The 22,113-nt window shown below is 43.0% G+C and overlaps 1 protein-coding gene and 1 long non-coding RNA gene across 5 annotated transcripts in view; one reads left to right on the top strand and one right to left on the bottom strand.

Moving 5' to 3' along the window:
• The window catches only part of GRAMD1B (GRAM domain containing 1B), a 950,052-nt gene that overhangs the window by 884,373 nt on the left and 43,566 nt on the right, over positions 1–22,113 (bottom strand). For all 4 annotated transcript variants that reach the window (XM_085647254.1, XM_085647256.1, XM_085647255.1 and 1 more), the window contains exon 3: positions 12,971–13,048. In XM_085647254.1, the coding sequence (XP_085503380.1) occupies positions 12,971–13,048 (78 nt within the window). The remainder of the gene's footprint in view (positions 1–12,970; positions 13,049–22,113) is intronic.
• The window catches only part of LOC146856817 (uncharacterized), a 373,209-nt gene that overhangs the window by 271,390 nt on the left and 79,706 nt on the right, over positions 1–22,113 (top strand). The gene's annotated exons all lie outside the window — the stretch shown is intronic.

The raw sequence follows: 22,113 nt of genomic DNA on the forward strand, positions 1-22,113 counted from the left end.
TTGACCGGATGCCCAGGAAAAACCCTCGTGAGATCCATATTGTGTCAGAGGATCATAAAACTGAAACCCCATGACACAGAACTGCTCATTCTTCATATGGTGAAAAAAAAACTACAGTAAACGTAATTATCAAACACATGCAGTCAATGCAAACGAGAAAAGCTCCTGACCCACGTAAAAGCACCCTCTAATACCTGACAATGTATGCACCGGTCATCCTTATATTTTATATCTTGGAACTATTACATGCTGGGGTTTTATTATCTCCATGGTGACACGGATCGGTGCCTTCAGACTCTGACGGTCCTAATAAAGTTAAACATCTATTACTATATCCTACATTTAAATAGTTCGCTGCATGGAAACATACCCAGGGTTTTATAGTAAGTTTTCAACTTTTCAAAGGCTTTCTGCAATATGACAACATTTGGCGAGTAGACAAATTCATTCAGTAGCTGGCTACTTCTGCTATCTGAGAAAACCTGCCCACCACCAACGCATGAAAGTGGAAGTTTGATGTTCAGGCATCTCAAAAATTCTTCAAAACAGAGCAGCCACCCCCGAACTAGATAACAGTAAAGTTAAGATCAAATTAAGCCACCACACACACCATAGACACTTGACTGTGGCCATCCCAACACTCAAACAGCACCCAAACTTGCTAACTTTGAAGGTTTGCCTAATTTCTGCCATGATTCTTGCAGCCACGAACTAACCAACCACAGTGGGAGTTTGTTTTTTGGAAAACAAAAAAAAGAACAATTCTGACACCTTGGGAGTTTCATTCTAGGGAGTGGAGGTAATATTGTAAAAGTTCTCCTTAGGACTGGTACTCTTTCTAAACTTCAGAAGACTTCTCAAGACTTGGCTCTTCGAACAGTAGCATCCCTCCCCCCCCCCAGCGCCTTGAGACCCTCGCGGGTATGTAGTGCGCTTTACAAATGCCATGATTGATTGATTGATTTCTCTGGTTCGCCTAAAAAAGAAAAAAAAAGTATGTCACACATCAGCCCAAATCCAACTGCAGCGTGCCTCCAACTGATGACATCGAATTATCTCAAAAGTCCAGAAAAAAATTAATATTCAGTTTATAGGAAATTCTTCAGTAGGAAAAACGCTTTTTACCTGGAGCAATGAAAGTCCCTGGACAGTTCCTTTGTGAAACTTACAAACACCTCATCATATGTATATTTCTGTCATTTAGAGCAAATATTTTGAGTAGAAAAAGGAGGAAGTCGGAAGCGAAGTACACATTTTTAGGCCCTATGCTGGTAGGGGGGTAAATGAAGAACGCAAGAGTAATGTACATAGTGTAAATTGTAGGTACTGAATGATAAGCGGGTGCAGAGCTCTTGGGTGTCTGATACATGCGAGTAGCTCACCTAGGCCTGGTGTTTACTTTTCTTTCTGGTACTTTGCACTCCTGAATTTGTAATGCCACTCCCACGATTTCAAGTACCAGAAACAAAAGAAAAACAATTCCTGGAGAAGCTATTCACATATGCAAATGAGAGGATTTAGAGCCCTGCTCGTGACGTGTCTTCATGTCATTGGTAAACAATGTATAAAAGCGTGATATGTCTTCATGTCATTTGTAAACAATTTATAAAAGGGCCTTCCTTCACATTCCGCATAAATCAAAAACCCTGGCAAAGCCGGACGAAAAACGCAGTCATTAATCTTTTTGTTTGGTTCAATGCTTCCTCACTTGAGTTGGACTACAAAGGATTTCTGTCAGGTGCTCTTGCAAAGCAAAATAGCAGACTCAGCAATCTCCTGAAATGTTATCATGCAGCCAAAGGACCAGCTAAACCCTTTCCTAATAACAATGCAATGATCGTAGGCACTGGAGTCAAAATAGCATTTTGTCATTGGAGCACTCCCTGCGTGTGACCTAAATAAAAAGACTACTTAGGGTCAATTCAGTACAAGTTTGCACTGTGTACTGCAGGCACCCTTGGTCTGCTGCCTTACCTCAACTTATAGAAGCATGAGCCATTTCCTCCGCAGAAAAAGAAGATCATTGTATTAACCCTTTGCAATGGGGGATTATGCTATATATATATTTGTCATTCACATCAATTGTGTTTTTGCTGTCTATTTGGCAAACACTTATCTCTGGAATTCTAATTTACTGTTACAGAGTACAGCGGGGGCTTGGAACTTATCTGAGACAGAGAGGTAGTATGTGTGTGTTTGTCAAAGTGAAAGAGAGAATGTGTATATGTGTGTCTCTATCTCTCTCTGTTTAGGCGTATTGCTCCTTTTGTGTGTGTGCATACTCTGTGATGAATGTGCAAATGTAAGTACTGCCTCTATGTGCATACACCTTATAAAAGCCAAACTTCTTGGCTTTGTAGGTACTTGCCAATATTGCATCAATCAACCCGCTGGTTAAAGCCCCAACAAAATGAACTCCTACCATTTATAAAATTCTACACAATCCTAATATCTACTCAATCACAAAATGTAAGTCATTTTCAGTGACACTGAGACATAACCTCCAGACAACTCCAAGGCATCAGTTTCCTTTCTTGTTGGTTGATAGTGGTTTCAGTGTTGCAAGTGGCTTATTACAAGCTTGCAAATAAAATGCACAACATCTGGATGATGTATTCACGAAGCTGTGCCCGTAATAAACCAGCTGACTCAATGGAAAATTGAAATAGCAAGCCTGGGATCCGAATAAATCGCCATCATGCTACTTTGCAAAGCAAAGCTTTGTTAAAGTGCTAAGCACGTTCTTCAAGTTGGGTCCAGTTCAGCTGCTCATCTGCAAACTGGCAAACTGAATTTACAACACTTGCTTCACATTAATCAGTTACACAGTTAGTGCTATTCAGTATGCTATGGCCGTCACTATGAGTTGGTTGGAATCGGGCAGGGTGGAAAATACTAGGGGTGGGTGCAATATTTGATTCTGCTGGTGGAATGGGTGGAATTTGGTGACTTTGCATTACTCTTGCAATGCGGAGTTCCGGCTATATTCCGCCAATTGCTGTGTGGTAGAGGTTTGGCTGCGAGGCTCCAGAAATACAAGTGTGACCAAGATTTGGCGTCGCTTAGCATCATTTTGTAACACGGGCTGTCGCGAGCGGTCGTGGTCAGATGTCTTCTTCTCGAGTACATTTAATACTCGAGAGGCAGCGCAAATCAACTCAAATGGCCGTACGCTCTTGCGCACCGCATGGTGCAGTTTGCGCTGATTTTGTCAGTGCGGCAATCGCTACTGCTGCTAAATTGCAACGTGAGCCACACGACATTCATAGTGGCACCCGTTGGCGGAAGTCCGCGGAACCTCACAAAGTTTTTATGTAACTCTGCGGAGTAAAACTCTGCGTGTCACACCCACAGCTAGAAAAGATCACAACCGCAGGATGAGGTATGTAAAAGGTACCATAAATACCTGTAATTACGAGTTTTTAAAAGAAAAATGGTGCATAACATGCAGAATCGGTTTTTAACAAATCAAATTCTGCATGTTTTGCATTTTTCCCAGCCTTCTCTACAATAAACTTCAGCAGGTTTGGCCTGCCGAAAATGATCGGGGGAAATTGCAAGTGTGTGGTAACTATCACACAACTCGCAATTCTGATCCCTGTGTAAACACGTTTGCACAGGGATTGGAATTTATCCCCTTTACTCCTAATGAGGACTACTGTATTCTATGCTTTGTTTTTCTCTCTACTACCGAGTACAGTGCAAGGTATTCATAGTGAACCACTTGAATAATATGACTTAAGTTACCATTTTTCAAGCATTTAAGTTCCTGAATTAGGCACTTTGTTGCTTATTTTTAATCATTTTCACAGAGATTTCATAAACTTAGTTTCAAATGTCACACTAACTTCAGTTGCACAACACATAATTACATTTTGCGCTATCCGTACACATTCCGGATCTATTCTAAATATTGGTTGGCACAGGGATTTCGTTTTTTTATAAATGCTCCCTTGCTGTGATGCACTTTTGGTATAAAGACCTCGCTTGTCAAAATTAGAATCCATTCTACTAATGCTAGCATGTTTTTTGAGGTGAATCCCAGTAAATGTATACACGTTTCTATTCACTTATCATGAAGCATCATAAATCGTCATTTTTTGCAAGCATAAGCTCTTTGGTGAGCAGTATTAAAAACATAGAACTGATTTGTGAAAAAGCAGTAAATGTGCAACCATGGATTTATGTCTGTATAGACTGGCGAGTATTGATTTACTACCTCTAGGATTGTCATGTGACTATTCCCAAGGGCTCCTGTTCCCCCGAAAGGTGTCCTCCATGGTAGAAAAGTCCACACAGTGCAACCGAGAACCCGGTACAAACGCACACTTTATTCTCCACGGAAAAAACATTTTTCCCTGTAGCGAAAGCCGCTTCCCTACATTTCCATAAAAAGGCCTAGGGCTTCATTTATGGCAATTTGGTGTTGAGCAACACAGCAAGACAACTTGCTGCGCTGCCCTACGCCAACGTGAAAGGGCAGGAATGCACTGTATTTAACCAATACGGTGTATCCCTGTTGTTTCTGCCTGCGCTGGTGCCGTTTTGGCAGCCTGGCGGCAACGTAGGACCCCTTGCACCATTATGCAAGGGTGCCTTCTTTACAGGTAGGATTTTTTTTATGCAGAAGGTTCACCTTCCTTCACAAAAACAATCCTAGGAGGTGTGCACACATGGAAAGAGGAAAATACGAGGAGACATACATTTTTACTTGTCCTAAACTTGAGACGTTTTGACGCAGGGCTATAAAGAAGCTGTACGTTCCAATAGCCGAAGCAGCTCTTTTCGGTATTTCTAGCAGAGAGGCCAAGCTAGATGAATTAGAGGGCAATTTTCTGGCAATCTCTATGTTAGTGGCTCGCTCTTTAATATTGCAAAATTGGAGGTTGCTTGAAGCACCTCTATATGAGAAATGGTTTAATAAGATGAAGCGTACAAAAAAATTTGAAGAGGCCTATGCTAATCGAACGGGAGCAATTAAGATTTGCGTCTACATGGAAATACTTTATCGATTGTACATTCTAAACTGTTTTCTTCTTTTTTACCTCTGCAAAATACAATTGATTATATTTATGTTAAGAATGTGGGTTTCTATAATTCTGCAATCACAACACTTTGAACTGGATTCTGAGATTTATTGGATATGTATGTATGTTTAATTAACCAATGTCTGTGTTGTATGATTCGTAAAATTTGATGTTTCTTTTCTGATCTCTTGCTCTACTAATAAAAAGTAAAAAAAAAGAAAATATAAGGAGAAATAAACATATTTCTCCTTGGTTTGCCTCACTTTGGGAGGCGTACGGATTTGACGCTTCCCCAGGTTTATATCACTTTGCATATCTGGGGCAGCATCAAACTCCATGGGTGCGGCGTGGGAAACCCACCTCAATGCGCATGGAATGCCTCCTGGGCGCAGAGTAAAGCGAGGCTGTGATTTGCGCTGCATTGCTTTACTCATGATTTATGGGGCCACTCAAAGCCACTCAGGGTGGCTTTGAGTGACTTCATACATCTTTGCGAAAGCCCTGCTTCACAAATGTACCACTTTACGTGGAGGAGAGGTGACGCAGGGCTCTCATACCTAATCCCCGAAGTTTTATGAACTAGTCTAGTCTTGAGTATGGCATAACAATTATTCATCAGAGAAAATAAAATCCTCCCGAGATACTTTACTTCTAAATTATTGTTCAGCACAAAACAATGTGACACGGGCACACTCTTCTGATCACATTCAGAAAAAGTATTTCCGCAATTTTCAACAATGAAGGCTTGTGGTTAGCACCAACTAAAATCTGGGAGTACGTGCAAGTTTAAATAATCAAGCTCAATTGTCGGTGGTAAGCTATAATGTGGTGCAAAAATGTGTGACCTCATTGACACCCATTTTTGAGGGATCATTAGGGTCCCAAGCAAGAACAAAGGTTTGATTCCAGGTAGATTTTAACCAATGACTAATGGCAGCTCACTCTGCAAGAGTCACTATACAAATGTGCCATGCCAAATATGCGTGCCAATTTCCTTCACAACTTTAATAATGGTAACACCCACCAACCAAAAAAGCACTGCATCTGCCACCCAGTCCATTCATTCTCTGGCAGCTAAAATAAGCACATATGAAAATTCAGTGATAGAATTTGAAAATATTTAGTTGCCTTGCAAGACTCATCAGGGCAATTCTTAGAACAATACATACGTCTCCAAATTGTAGACTCATTCCCCATATTTATGTATGTTTACACAATGTGAGGTTAATCAAAAACTGTAGGAGTGCACAAGAATTTGGATGAGACACATTTTGACTTTATGGGAGTTACCAAGTAACCCAATGAGCTTCACCTGGAACCTCTACTGTTTTCCAACTAGCTTTTCTGACATACAATTGCAAAAAGCAAGGAGTTTTGTGGTGGTTGTTCTTTTTTAAGACTCCTTCAATCTGCTCCTTTATTGTCTGGGAAAAAACTGATTCTGCGAATGAAGATCTGTTATACGAGTTCTCAGGTCACACTCCTTACACATTGATGTTAGATTTACGAATGTAAAAATACTGCTAGCCCATTTATCATCACACAAGCTAAAAGCACCAAAAAATACCAAAACTGCCTGGTAGAAAAGTGAAAAGCACCAAAAAGAGAAATACAAACAAATTAATGGAAACCAAAATAATAATGCATAGCTGGCAAGGTTTCAAATTGCTTATGTGTGACATTTTTATAATTTCAGTGTCATTATGAGTGATATTCAATGACTATGAGTGATTTTTAACAACCATGAGTGACACTTCTCGTGAGCAAAATCAAGCAATGAAGACGAGAGAAACATAAATATATGAAATTACACCCATTTCAGCAACGAGAAACTCTAAGAAGATCTTAAAGCTGCTGCAAAGCACCAGAAATGGGAGGGCATTAACTTCTCAGGAGGGCCTCTTAGTGATAAATGAATGTGAAATAGCCGGTAAGATTTAACCGCTTTAATATTGAAGTGAAAGAGATCATGAAGAAGTGCATCACAGCTGCAGGCCCTGACTGCTGCACACTGACACTGCAGGGATGGCCGTGCAGCTGAGCAGTGACTCACACACCACAGCTCTCGGCTCCTCTCAGGCCAGCTCTGCTGTCTAAAGTTCTTGCAGGTCTGCTTGATGGTGATGGTGCCGTCGTGTGACTAGCAGCTTTTCTGCTGTGGTTTCTCTCGCCAACCTTGGTAGCTGAGGTTGAAACAGTCTGATAATCTGAGCTGTGGTCTGAGGTCCCCTACCTGCTCAGAGTTGGAATAAACAGAGCATGCATTATAGACTGAGGCTACTTTCTAGAATAGTTAACTTCCATAGACAGTGTGTGTTGTCACTGACGTGTGTGTGTGTGTGTGTGTGAATGCGTGCAAGCACATTAGGAGTGCCAAAATTGGACTCATGATAATGTGTTGTCACCTATGTGTGTGTGTGTGTGTGTGTGTGTGTGCACATTAGTACAGCCAACTTTGGAATCAACCTCAGGGGCTTTTATAGTAGGTTGGGCACTAACTTTCCAGTGTGACTCTGTTGAGGGCAGGCGAGAGCCTGACTGGTGGTGGGCGACCACTGCAACCGGACTCGAACACCGCCCGTGGCAACACTAGCCACTGGATATGATTGAGGCTTGCGGTTCGGCTCAGCTACATAGCTGCACAGTCAGGCAGGTTTTCTAGACAGCTGCGAACCACTCAGGCCACCAGTCCATGGTTAAGTCAACTACTTGTGGGGTTGGGTAAGTTGGCATCCCCAGATCATGATAATTACTGTGGCAAGCTGCACTGCCTGCATGATTGCCGACAGCTGAGCACTGCGGCCAAAACTTTGATTCTACTGCCGCCCGCTCGTACTGCGGTTGGCTGCGGCAGGACCCACTCACCTATTACTGTGAGCCTCACAAACTTACGCCTGTAATGTCGCGACTGCGCAGTGAATTGAATCCTAATCGTGTCTATGAGGCAGAGTTGGGCAGGCCCCAAGCCTGTTGGTGAGCGTGAAGTTCGCACTACCACTGTGAGCTTTCAGTCAAAAATTGTATATTAGCAGCCAGCGCTCCAGGCCGCTTGACAGCTGAGGAGGCGCTAAATATACAAGACTTTGCATTTCAGTGCAGTGATGCGGACCACCACATGAAATGTGTTCATCTAAAAGCCGGATGCGTGGTACCTGGCAGGGCTGATAATGAAAATATATGAAACTATTGGTAGCACTTTATATAAAAAGGAAAAAATACAATAACCTATGGAAGAATAAAAACACAGTCTTAGATATTTTTAATTTACTTTCTATATTGGTTTCCATCTAAAGGTGGTGAAAATAAACAAAACCTGTTAGTGAATGAGACCTAATGGCAACTTCAGACTTAGTTTTTCACGATTATGATGCTTTACCTCCTGCCCAGAATGAGGTGGCTGAATTCCATTCACTAAGAAAGATTTAAATAATAATGAGAAACACAAATTACTAACAAGAAGAAACCCCTCTACTTGTATCTTTCATTCATAGTTGTTTTTCTTATAGCAACATTGATTTGAAACAGTTACAATCGGCAAACACGGTAGAAAAGAATCGCGGTGGAAAAATAAGTAACATAGTACCATTTTGCATGTGAAAAGAGGTATGGTCTAAGTGTGTGGTAAACTACTTTGCACTTAATCCAAATACAGGAGTCTAGATCTACAGACAAGGAAGTATACATTTTAAAACGTTGCTCTTAATCAGTCAAAAATGGGAAAAAACAAGTGTCCAAAAACTGGTGCTAGTCCCTACCCAAATAGTTCTCCATTCCACATCAAAAGCTGAAGCATTGGACCAAGTCCACTATGTCGATAATTGTAATCTAGAAACAACAATTCTCTTTATAGATCAATTGACTCGATTAAGAGGATGGGGGAGCACAGAGACGTTTATCCAACAGCCACTGAATGCCAAGAATTGAACTTACCCGTGGATTTCTGAACAACTCCTATTTGTGTCCAATACTTCTGTTCATAGGTTTGATCAATACAATTTGCTGGTTGCCCACAGATTGAAAAATCAAATCCACTTGTGTTTTCGGGATCTCCCTAATGACTGACCACCGCACAGAAATCACTCAGAGGCCTTGGAAAATGTAGGAAATCTCCATACAAAGGCTACACTACCAAACTGCCCTTGAGAGATATTAGCTAATAGAACATTCCAGCAGCACATGTATGTGTTATTTATTGTGGAAAACAGTCTGAATATAATTATAATATATGGTGGATTGACAAGATCAGCCCTGGTCAATGCCTTCCAGGAAACACTTACTTTATTTTGAAAACAGAAGATAAAAGTGATCAAGTGCATGACATTTAAATCACTGTTAACACAACACAATATGACATTTTACAAGAAGCTAATAAACATCTGAGCAGTAACTGATCATGTATTTCAAGTCCTAAATTATTTATTTTGACTTACGAATGCATGAATGATATTTATCTTAGATTTCTATATATGTATTCAAATATTCTGTGGCCCACCACACAAAAGTACGTTTTTAGTTCAGAGCAACTGCAGATCGGGTAGACTCAGTGGCCTCCACATGAGTCACCCAAGTTTTACAACACACCTCTTAACCATTTACTAAGTTGACTCATAGAATTTGAGTTAAAGGCCAACCAGGGGCCGTATTATACAAATTGCTTGGGGCACAAAGGGCCTTTGTACTCCCCTGGAGCACTTTGGTATTTCAAAAGGGGCCACTGGCGCTTGTGTGGCCCCTCCTGTATGACATATAGCGCCATCATCAGAGGCAGTTCCCACATTTGCCAGAGGGCATTGCCTCATTTAAATGAGGAAATCTCTTTGTTTCTGGATCTGCATCGTATTATAGACATGGGCACAAAAGTAAAGAAGCTGTTAGGAGGCCCACTAACAGTGCGCTGCATAAAAGGTGGAGTACTGTCAGCGCGCCCCCTGAAGGCAGCCCTATTGAAGGGGGTTAAACATCCCCTTGCAGGCGGGTACAGCCACTCACTGCTCCCGCCTACAAGGGGATCTCTCACCCCTCTTAAAAGTGCAGACAGGTTGCAGCCTGCACAATAAAACATGGAACGGCTGCTTCAAAGTCGCACGATATTTCACCTGAACATGCTGCCCCATGGCAGTCGAGTTTGCGGCTGCTCTGGGGGCGGGGCATACAATCTAATACGATGCACTCTCATTGTTAGAGCCGAGCACACTTTTTGAAAAGTACGCCTGGTGCTAACAAGGAAAATGCGCCACATTGTAGAATACAGCCCCAGGAATAGATGCCCAAGATATAGGCAAGAAGTTAAATTAACCAGCTGTTCTCAGGTAAATCACCAATAACTGACTTCACATGGCCTTCCATATCTGTCAGGCATAATGTGCATTTGCATCTGATCGTTCAATGTCTATCTAAGACTTGCCGCAGGCTTTCATATAACTCCGCTCTAAACTTATAGTCACTCTTAGTGGCCAAATGATCACCATTCAATGTTCTAGTCAGCTGTTGGATTTTACCAACCACTAAATATCCAAGTAAAAGCATTGCTCTTTTAGCGGGGTAAAAAAATCAGGGATAACTTACAACATAGTATGATGATTCATTAAAATCAATTTTAGCTGGGCATCATTCTTCATTCTCAAACGTCTTGTGCATGCAGCTCTCCTTGCTCCAACTTTAACTTGCAAAGCTGCTGCGCCAACAACCAATAGGCTCAACTTCAGTCAAGCAGGTTTATTGTTTTAGACCACAACTGAGATCAATAATTACAAAGCAATAAACATTAGTCATTCTTTCCATACATTATTACCAATGATAATTTGAAAAGTTTAACAAAATGTGCTAAAAAAGTTAAAGCATTATTAACATACATACTCATTCTTAGGGAATATTAGAGCAATCAAATCATCAACTCTTCGTATGCAAAATTTAAAATACAAAAGGAATAAAATAAAGGATACATGGTATTACAAATGCAGGGCATGTGAAAATTACATCTTTTAAATCTTAAAATCTCTCCATTACATAGGCCACATAAACTAGGCTCGTTTTTAATATTGGACCAATGGCATTTGCATGCATTCAGAGGCAGGATGCCCAACCTGAGTGCAATTATGACCCACCTTAATCTATGGTCTAATGCAAATGGATAAATACTTTTGTGGGCACTTATACTCTACAACTTCTAAAAATTATTTTTACAGCTTCAATTTCTTACAATGCATATAGTCATCAAAAAAATGTAATGTTGAGGTTGCATTTTGTTTTAAATGTCTAATACTCCATGGGCTCGATTCAGAAAGGTAAACTTAGACGTTTGGTCTTGGTTTAGAGCAAACGTCTAAGTTTATGACTTTGGGAATTCGGAAAGGGCATTTTCAAGTAGTATCTTTATGTCCGCACTCGGGCCAGATCTCTGCCCCGAGTGCGGACACAAAGATAGTACTCGTAAATGCCCTTTGTGAATTCCCAAAGTCGTAAACTTAGACGTTTGGCCTAAGTTTAGACCAATCGTCTAAGTTTACCTTTGTGAATCGGGTTCCATGTTTGCAAGTGCTCTAGCATGCAGTCCAGTTTTTCTATAGCCAACAAAAGGTTTCTAATACAAGTGGTGTTTTTGTTGGATACTGTAAATGTTTCCTGCTTTAATAGATCTCCAAGGGTGCCCCCTGATATGTGATGTAGACAGTAAGCCCAGCATACTACATTTGCCATTGCAGTAGCAAAAGAACTGGTTAGTGCGAATTCCAAATGCAGCGCCTGAACTGAAGTTGCTTGGCTGACTGTAGTTTGCTTGCGCAGGGCCTTCCCTTTGTATGATTTAACAAGGCCCAATATCTAATTGGGATGCACTCAAGTGCGTATGTGAGATTCGGTGGGATTTGAATTCTATATATATCTAATAAATAGTTAGAAATTACTCCTTCAAGATGCTCTTTATAATAATCTATATATTCATCCTGTGCTAAAGCCTTGTCTCCTTGATGAGAGAGATGTAATTTACTATCTTAACCCAGGGAGAACACCCTACTGAGATATGTGTAAGTTTTTACCATTTTTAAGGTGTTTCCATCTAGCTTTCAAGAGAAGGGACAGCAGTGTTTTCTTTCCTGAAAGGACAATATTTTACTTTTAGATATATTATTATTTAAGAAATTCTTCTCTGCACACAAATTATATTGAAGGCCAATTGAGATTAACTTGAATAAGACCACATCATCTGCATACATTAGCACATGCTAATCATAAGAAGCAATACTTGGTGGAAAATGTCTGATGTTAGCAAATTGAGCGGGTAAGTCGTGTGGAAATAGAGAAAAGAGGAACTTAAAGATGGCCATTCCATTCCTGCAAGTTGTATACCAGGCAATCACAGAGAAGCAATAACACTTTCTATTGGCAACTTCAAGCTTTGTTCGGTTGTCCGAATTTTAAGCATAAGTGCATTCATAAATATAACATCTCATTTCATACTCTGTCTATCTCCTGAGGAACTTTACAGTCCAATCAACCAGTATGCAACCTTTTGGGATTACATCAATGCTAATATTTGGGTTTTACTATCCCAAGAGCCACTTAGTCACAACTATAGTATTTTAGTAGTTGCCCTAGACTACCCGAGTCATTGACAATGAAGGGTGGGATCCCCTTCCTCTTCCTGATCTCCTAAAAATGACCTCTCCCTCTGAGCCCACCCAGCCTTTTTTGGGGGTAGATAAATGGAATGCTTCCTTTCATAGTGATTGTGTTAGGGAATTATCTATTATATTTCTGCCCAAAGAGTACAATCATAGTACGCCCATAAAGAGAATTAATAGATGACAAATTATGTATTCCCCTGCTGCGAGAGGGCGACATGGCCATTATTATATACATCACTAGAAATAGATAATGGCTCTCAACCATATCCTGGCCACCCATTAACCCTTTGTACCATGATCTGGCAATAGTTCTCCACCTACCTGTCGTTAGGCAGTGAGAGGCTGAAGTTTCGACAAGAATCATCTTCATGACTGCTCTGCTGGCTGCTCTGCTGACTGCTACGAGGCCGAACGCAGGCGCATAGAAGGAAGGCACAGTGGAGAGAGAAAGAAAAGAAAAAAACATTGAAGATAGAAAGTTTGATGTGTATGCATATATTTACAATTGAGGGAACAGAAGAACAGGCATTAATATTAACGCAGGAAATCTGCGAGTACCATGGAGGTAGAAATAGTCAGGACATGACATGTCACCCACTAAAACCCAGAGGAGATTCAGTTTCAGACAAGCAGCAAAATAATGCACACATGACCAATCTGATGCACTCAAGAACACATCAATCCACACACAATGAAACATTTAAAAAAAAAAACACAGAGTCCAATTGGCACAATGTAAAAATGCAGATGTGTCATTTGGGTGCAGCTTCTTCAATTCACTGTTGATGTTTTTTAGACCCAGGATCCCTGGTTGGCTGAGGTAGGTACCTTAGGCCAAGTCAGGACCCGCTTACCAACGTCAGGGAAAGGAAGGTCACCTTCCTAGATATCCCCGCTCACCCCCTCGGTCGCTTGGCACGAGCAGCCAGGCTTATCTTCAAGGCAAATATGTAAAGTATTCGCAACCATGCTCACAATAATCCAATGATGACACCACAAATAGACTCCACATGAGTTTTGTAAAAAAAGAGTATAAACTTTATGTAAAAAGATATACGATAAGACCACACGATATAAAACAAACACATGAGGTTGTGTAATATTTCTCCTGGCTGGTTGTTAGGCCAGCCAGCCCTTGTACATTCCGGCGATGTCAATGAGCACTTCTAAACATTCTCCTGTACTCCTAATCACATGTCATACAGTTCGTAATGGTAGAATCAGGTACTTTGGCAATGTAAAAATACTGTAATGCGTAACGCAGCAATCAGACACTCTGCAATGAAAAGAATGCAATGCGTAACGCAACAATCAAGCACTTTGCAAGGTAAAACAATGCAATGTGTAATCCAACCACCAGATATGTCGTTCTGCAAAAATGAGGCAATGTGTATACACTAATCATGTAATTCGTTATGCAGGAATAATGCAATGCGCAATACGCTAATCAGGTAGTTCGTTACGCAGGTACCAGGCAAGGCGTCATACAACAATCAAGTAGTTCGTTATACAGAAATGTTGCAATGTGTAATACGTCAGTCAAGTACTTCACTCTCAGAAATGGAACACTACGTAGTACACTCAGGCCCGATCACCAGGCCTTAGGGTGTCTCTCCGCCTCCTCTTCTGACCTTTAGTCAGCCTCTCACAGTTGCCCCCAAAACAGTACGATGTAATTCCAAAGTGTAGCTTCGCACTCCGGCCCCTGTACCACCACTCCCTTGGCAATACGGGCCGCAATATGAGCCGAAGTAGAGGCTCACGCTGCCAACACGAGAGATAGGCGGAGAGCGTCTCCCTCCGAGCCCGCCCCAGGAGTCGACACACGTTACCTGCGGGTGTGAACCCACTCTCCTGTCCTCGTCAAGCGGCTGGGCCTCCAAGCAGCTTTGTGAAATGGCAACGGCGGCTCAGGCCGGCAACACAGCTCCTTCGGGACTTCCCGTCCGGCCCGCTCCACTTTACGAAGATCTCAGGCTGCCACAAAGCACACACACAGCTTCACTGAGTCTTCCTTCACTCTGGGTGCACGATCACTGGGTACTCCACACACAGGTCTCAGGCTGCAAGAAGGTCACACGCACAGCGTCGCTGACATGCACTTTACTCCGGTGCACACAACATGGCGAATCCTCACGAAAGTATCCCGGTGCACAACGCACCCGCACACAGCTGCGATGAGACTCACGTGGATTCTGGTGCACACGATAACGAGGCAAATCCTCATGAAGGTCTCACAGTGCACAACGCACGCTCGCAGAGTTGATGAAACTCACTTGGATTCCAGTGCACACGATAACAAGGCAAATTCTGATGAAGGTCTCACAGTGCCCAAGGCACACACTCACAGCGACGATGAGACTCACTTGGATTCTGGTGCACACAATCACTGGACAATCCTCACAACGGGGTTCAGGTTGCACAAAGCACACGCACACAGCGTTGCTGATACTTGCTTCTATTCCAGGTGCCCCCGATAACAGGCTGATCCTCCTGAAGGTCTCAGTGCTGCGCAAAGCACACGGCGTCACTGAGACTCACTTGGACACCAGGCGCCCACGATCACAGGCAGTTCTTACGAGGGTCTCAGACTGCAACAGGCACGCTTCCACAGCGCCGCTGAGACTCTCCTGGAAATTTTTATGTTCCTGTGTTTCCAAACAGGGAGCCAGCTCACCTCAGGCCCTTGGGGATAGTAACTTCAGTACACAGCAAAGTCCCTTTAGCCTTTCCTTAGTTGAAACAGCAAGCTGCAGGCCAGCCCCAGATCCCACAGCAAGGGTCAGTCCTATCCTTCAGTCTCTTCAGTTGTTTCTTCTTTGGCTAAGGTCCTCTTGACCACGAAGTAGCTCCAGTCATGTTCACACTTGATCAAGCCATTCTCCAAAGTACAGGAGTTTCAGCTCTCATAGTTATACCCCCTCAATGGCTTTGAAGTCTTTGTGCTTCAGGGGGCGCTGACCCCTGTTCAAACCAGTTCTGGGTGCTTCCCTGCCACGGATACCTTTCTTCCTTTGATTAGTGGGGGTCTGGATTCTCAATCACTCAGCAGGAGTTGAGCCAATTATTTTATAGCAGCAACCCAGGCCTCTTCACCTCTAAGGTTTCTCCTCCCCCTTCACTCCAGATGCAGGTCAGCCTGTTGCTGTCTCACCTCCTGCCCTGGGTCAAGACCTTCCCCAGATCCTATCGATTTCAAATCCAGATAGTCAATGCACAGCCAGGCAGAGACACACAGAAATGTTAGAGCACCAAACTCAGCCATTTCTAAAAATGTGGCTTCTGAACACACAATGCAAAAACCAGCTACATAAAAACATGTGTTATTACATTGTGAGTTCAGGCACACTAAACTTCACCTTTACATCTTAAGCTTTAAGGAAGATAGGCTGGAAAACATATTACACAGCCTTCCCATTCTATTCTAGGTGCAAGATGGCCTTTCAACAGTGAAAAACGAAATGGAGATTATTTCACTGTCAGGATATGACACACACCTTAGTAAATGTACTATCTTTCACATGCACTGCACCCTGTCCAGGGGGTACCCTAGACCTACCATAGGGGCGTCAGATGTACACAGAAAGGGAAGGGTAAGGTCTGGCAAGTGAAGGCACTTGACAGAATAACATGGCAGTTTAACAAACTGTGCACAGGCCCTGCAATAGCAGACCTGAGTTCCCCTTTTAATGCTACTTGTGTGGGTGGCACAAATAGTGCTGCAGGCCCACTAGTAGCAGTTGCATTACCAGCCGTGGCATACATAGTGCACTTTACTAGGGACTTCACTTAGTAAGGCAAACATACCAATCATGGCCAACCAATTACCATTACTTTATACAGGGAACATTTACACGTTGACACTGTTTAGCAGTGGCAAAGTGTCCAGAGCATCTAAGTTGGCAACACTCTGTCAGAAAAAGGTCTAGGGGTAAGCAAAACGTTTAGGGACTTTAGCCAAAAAGGACCAAGTCCTACAATGTTCACAAATGGTACACAATGACACTGCCAAGAGCCACATAAAACAGGGACAGACACAGCACAGTAGTTCATTTGGACCCCATATGTGTGACACTGGACAGGCACTGTCACAAACACATCATGAAACCCAGAGAACAACAGACAGAACTAATCTGGGACACCTACACGTTACACACAGTTACCATGGGGAGACAAAGAACTACAGGAAGAACAAGTCTAGACATCTAAACACTATGGACAAAGCAAACCCAAAACCACCATTTAATATTCACAGTAAAATTGAGCCACCCAAAATGCTATTGTCAGCTGCAGGCCTCCAAACAATCAACATACTCTAGCACACGTCACGCTACTCAGTATGAAACTTCCAAAACCTACAATGAGCAAGCAGGTCAATGACAAATACAGCGCTCTGAAAAAACAATACTTCAATACCAAATTAAAAATGTAACTCTAAGTACTTTGTATCTTCTTCAACTAACCAATTCTCTTGCTTCTTTCACATCGAAGATGAAGTTCCTTGGGGTGCCACAGTTTTATGGTCTTTACTGAGATTAGGTTTACTGATACACTTCATCAAACTAACTCTTTCAACTAAATTTACAGATTAAAGATTTGTGCAACAGTTTTTTCTGTAAAATTTGGTTTGTGGATGACAAGCCAGTTCAACCTTTCCATTGGTGCTCTTGTGGGCCTTGACTGCTCTAGGGTGTGATGGTACTGGTAGGGCCTTTGATAGTTCAGCAGCAGAACAATGCTTCCCAGCTGTAGCGGTAGCTGTAGCAGCGGTTCAGGTTTGATCCTGGGTTGGTCCTCGGCCACCGCGGCTAATACAGCAAACATAGCAACCAAAGGTGAACCAAAGCACCGAACTACACCTAAACCTTCACCTCATTCCGGACCATGCTCCCGAGGGCAGAGGTGCGAAGGTGGCAGTTATCACACTAAGATGCAACCGCGGCCAAAACGTAATTCTGGGCTTCGTCTGGCCTGACCTCCTCAGTGAGGGTGGGGCAGTTCCGGTTCCTCAATTTTCCCCTATTACCACGGACAGAGTGATTTCGCAGTCACACACACACATACACATCATACGCTGGTGGTGCCCATAACACCAACATTCATTCTAATCAATCTATCCGTACCTTGCTCAGAAGGGGATAAACATTTGGTTCCGAACTACACTGCTTTCCTTGATGGGAACTCTTATTACCTTCCCTCTAGTATCAAAACCCTTGCTTCTTTTCCCATCAAGAAAGATATAGGTCATTTAGTTGGGATTAGCTTAATGACTCCTTAATTCTCACATTTACACTTCAATGAAAGAACAACGTGACACATGAATTCAATTAATATTTCTTTATATAAATCAAAAATGCAGGTTAAATCCTAGTTAATAAATGTCATCTTGTTATATTTACCTATTCTGGCTATTTGTCGTTTTCTAAGTCAGAATCTGGTCCTCAGTCAAATCATCAAAGTTCTTGTTCTATCATGCAAAGTCACCGTCCTCTCCGTCAGCATAACATCAGGATACTGGAAATGATGAAATCACGAGGAACGCGCCACCTCTCTAGTCTACAATTATTTATACTAAAATTTACATTCCAAATGTTGCAAACGATATTTTCAGTGATTCTCATTGGCCAACTGAAATACATTCTAATGCATCAGGAAACATTCGATGTCGTTCCCACATATTAAAAGTTCCAAAACGAATGTATGGGAATATTAGCAATCCATAGTTCAGGTTGCAACAATTTCTGTTGAAGGGTTGGCCTTTCGCCCAGAGCAGCCTTGATGGGCACAGCGATGACAGTTCACCGGCAGGTCGCAGCTGCTGAAGTTTGCGCAGGCGCATTTCTCTTTTCCCTTCATTGGTATTACTTCGTAAATGTATGATTCAGTCGGCGGCCATTTCATAGCAGGCCCAAATGGTCAACTTAAGCAAGGAAACACAAAAACGTAATTAATACATTGAAATGGTTAAACAGTGTTATTTCCCTTGCTAATACCCATATGTGTGTGCATTTATCTAGCCATATGCAACGTTCAAAGCCATTAATACTTTGTTTATTTAGGCATAATTCACAATAACATCACATAAGCAACGTTTATCCTATAAATATGCATACAAACTTAGTTTACCTATTATTTTAGCCATGCAAAGCAATCCCACGCGTATTCTTTCGGTTAATAAGGTTGATTAGTTTTCCATACAACAAACTGTTAATTATTATGATTAATTATTAATCGTTTTAATACAACCATACATAAATGGATTGGGTATATAAAAGGAAATCATTTTACCTGCTCCATCAAGGGCCTTGCAAAACCCGGTTGAAACCCTGCAGAAGTCCCACTAAGCCTCTGATGAGGAGCTCCGGAGAAATTGGAGGAGCTCCAGAAAGTAGAGGCTGGAGTAAAAGAAGCCGGGCCAGTGAGAGGACTCAGGGTCTGGTGGCAGCACCCAGGTGTGGAGGCAGCGCGTTGGGAGCCAGAGGGTCAGCGCTCTGGTGTAAGGTAGCTCACGTTCAGCGTGGAACCGGAGCCAGGGTACCAAGCACAGTAACCTCAGCTTTACTCAAGGGCATCTACGAGCTTAAAGAACCCTTCAAGCTGGTGGGCATGAATGCGAGTGAAGAAGCTAAGGTATATGGGGTAGGTGCAGGCATGCATGGGGAGTTTTAGTTAGCCTCTGGAGGAGAGAGCTGGCCCCCTGTGGAAGCGGCTGAGCTAGGCCTGGGTGAGGCTTGTGGGGGATCTAGTGTACTCCCACTTGCACCCGCCCACTGAAACCATTGACACCACGGAAATCACCACTAGACCAAAGCAAACAAGGAAGTGAGCTGTGCTGTGCTGATGACAGAACTGGCATCATTGGTGTGGGTTTCCCTGTATTTTTGCCTTTGCCTCTTGATATTTTGCTGTGTGTTGGACTTCGTTTTTGCTGGTCTAGATGTTTTGGGCACTGTGCCACTACTGTTCAGTGCCAAAGTGCAAGTGCTACCTGTAAATTGTTGTTATAGATTACGGATTCCATGATTGGCATATTTGATTTACTAGTCAGTCCCTAGTACAGTGCACTATGTGTGCCCAGGGCCTGTAAATCAAATGCTGCTAGTGGGCCTGCAGCACTGATCGTGCCACCCAGCTAAGCAGCCTTTAAATGTAACTCAGACCTGCCACTGCAGAGTTTGTGCGCAGTTTGGTACTGCCATGTCGACTTGGCACATGCACCCACTTGCCAGACCCTAACCTTCCCTTCTCTTACATTTGAATCACCCCTAAGGTAGGCCAAAGGTACCCCTGTGGGCAGGGTGCAATGTATGGGAAAGGTAGGACATGCCCTGATGTGTGTGGCATGTCCTGATGGTGAAATACTGACAATTTTGTTTTTCACTACGGCTATCTGTCCCATAGGATAGAATGGGGAGTTTGCTTATAACATCTTACAAGCACAACTGCCCAGGGGAACAAGACAGGAAAATAAAGTTTGCCTGAACTCAGAATGTTGAGATGCATCTTTTAGTAAGGGTGATTTTAACATTCTGTGTTTGAAAATACCACTTTTAGAAATAAGGTATTTTCTTGCTTAGCCATCCAGTGTGCCTCTGCTAGGTTGTGTATTGACTGTCTGGTTTTGGAGGGGCATGTGCATTCTGTTCAGACAGCCACTTGGGGGGGGGGGTAGGTATGTCCTGCCCTTCCAGGGTGAGTCAGGGCTGGGTTGAATTGGCCTGGGCTGCATTTAGAGTGGGGGGGGGAGATTTCTTTTCACCTGAATGGGCATGGTCTGCCTTACACAATGCTGTTTCCACCTCCTGCCAGGAAGCTGCCCCAGAGAGGATAGAACTGGTTTTGACTGAGCACAGGGCTTCTCTGTCACCAGAGAATAAAGGATATTGCTGTATAAATATTGGGCCCAGAACTTTAGATCACTTTTGGACTTCAAGAGGAACATCTGTCAAGAAGAGCTGGAGAAACTGGAGAAGAAGTACTGCCCCTTTGCTGTGTGCTGTCAGGGGTTGGCCTGCAGTGTCTGTTTCTGCCAAGGAGAGGAACTGTGTGTGCATCCTGCTTGAGAAAGTATCTCCAAGGGCTTGAAGTGGAGCTTGCCCCTGTTCAAGAGGTTTCAGGAACAGCAAAGACCTCACCATCCTTCTGGGCACCGTCTCTGGGTCAGCTGGTTCCAGTCACCGCAGAAGAAAAGAGCAGCTGAATCTGTCACTGATTCCTTTGCAGACTCTGTGTCCTGAAATCACCGCAAAGAGCACCGCCTTACTTCGAAACAACCCTGGTCTCACTGACTCCTTCAAAGAGCGGCTGCTTGCAACACATCCTGTGGGCACCGCTTCGTTACCCGCTGCACAGACGTCACCGACTCCATCGCTGCCCGACTCAAACATCAACCTGCTCCATCGCTTCACCGAGACCTGCCAGCACCACATCGAGCACCATCTCATCCTGTAACCCAAACCTTGGTCTCACCAACTCCGTCAATGAGCCGCTGCCTGCACTGAGCCGTGAGGACGCCACACGCTGCAACACTTCCATCTCACATTGCAACCACAACAGTTGCGCCGACCGACTCGCATCGGCCGCAACAAGAAAGGTACTGTCTCTGAGTCTGTCAATGCTTTAGCGGTTGGCTGGAATTCTTAAACTCTGTACTGTTCAGTAGCTACGGAGTCGGAGGAACTGAGTTTGCACGTTATTCCTGCAATTTGAAGGTTATTTTGCACAGTAACTATTTTGTCAATATTGTTGGTTTAGATAAAGTTTTGCTTTTTTTTCTTAACTTCTGTGGAGTCCTTTGTAGTGTTTACACTGTGTTACTGTATGCATGCACAAATGCTTTACACACTGCCTCTGAGATAAGCCTGTCTGCTCGTACCAAGCTACCAAGGGGGTGAGCAGGGGTTATTTTAGGGGTGTATACCCCTTACCCTCACTAGGAAGAAGGGTACCTACTTGAACAATGGTGCAAACAACTGCCAACTAGAGACTCCTATTTCTAACAGCTGGGAATGGGAAAGCAAGGAGGATAAGAAGTCGGATTCTCACCCACCTAGAGAGTGGAGTCTGGTTCATAAAGACCCAATTCAATGGAGGTCAAATAAAGCCCTTACCTGAACTTTACTACAATCATTACCCAGCACAAAGAGGTAACACATCAAAAAGAGAAGGGTACCTTAGTACATTGACAATAATGCTGTCTGGGAGGACAAGGGGGGACCCAGGCCAGGGTAAGAAGGTGGCACTAAAGAGAACAAGAATGCCCGACTCAAACCCAATAATGTGCTCTGAGGAAGAAGGAACAAAAGAATCATAAACTACAACAATAAAGCTGAAGCCAAAAAAGGGAAGGAACAATGGTGTCAAAAGAAGGAGGACATACAAATAATGGATTTCTTAATTCAGAATAATCCTAAGAATGCAAATACAATGGACAACAATATGTGCACAGAAGGTACTCAACTTGG

Source organism: Triturus cristatus, chromosome 3_2 (assembly GCF_964204655.1).
Source record: "Triturus cristatus chromosome 3_2, aTriCri1.1, whole genome shotgun sequence".
In the NCBI taxonomy this organism is placed as follows: Eukaryota; Metazoa; Chordata; class Amphibia; order Caudata; family Salamandridae; genus Triturus; species Triturus cristatus.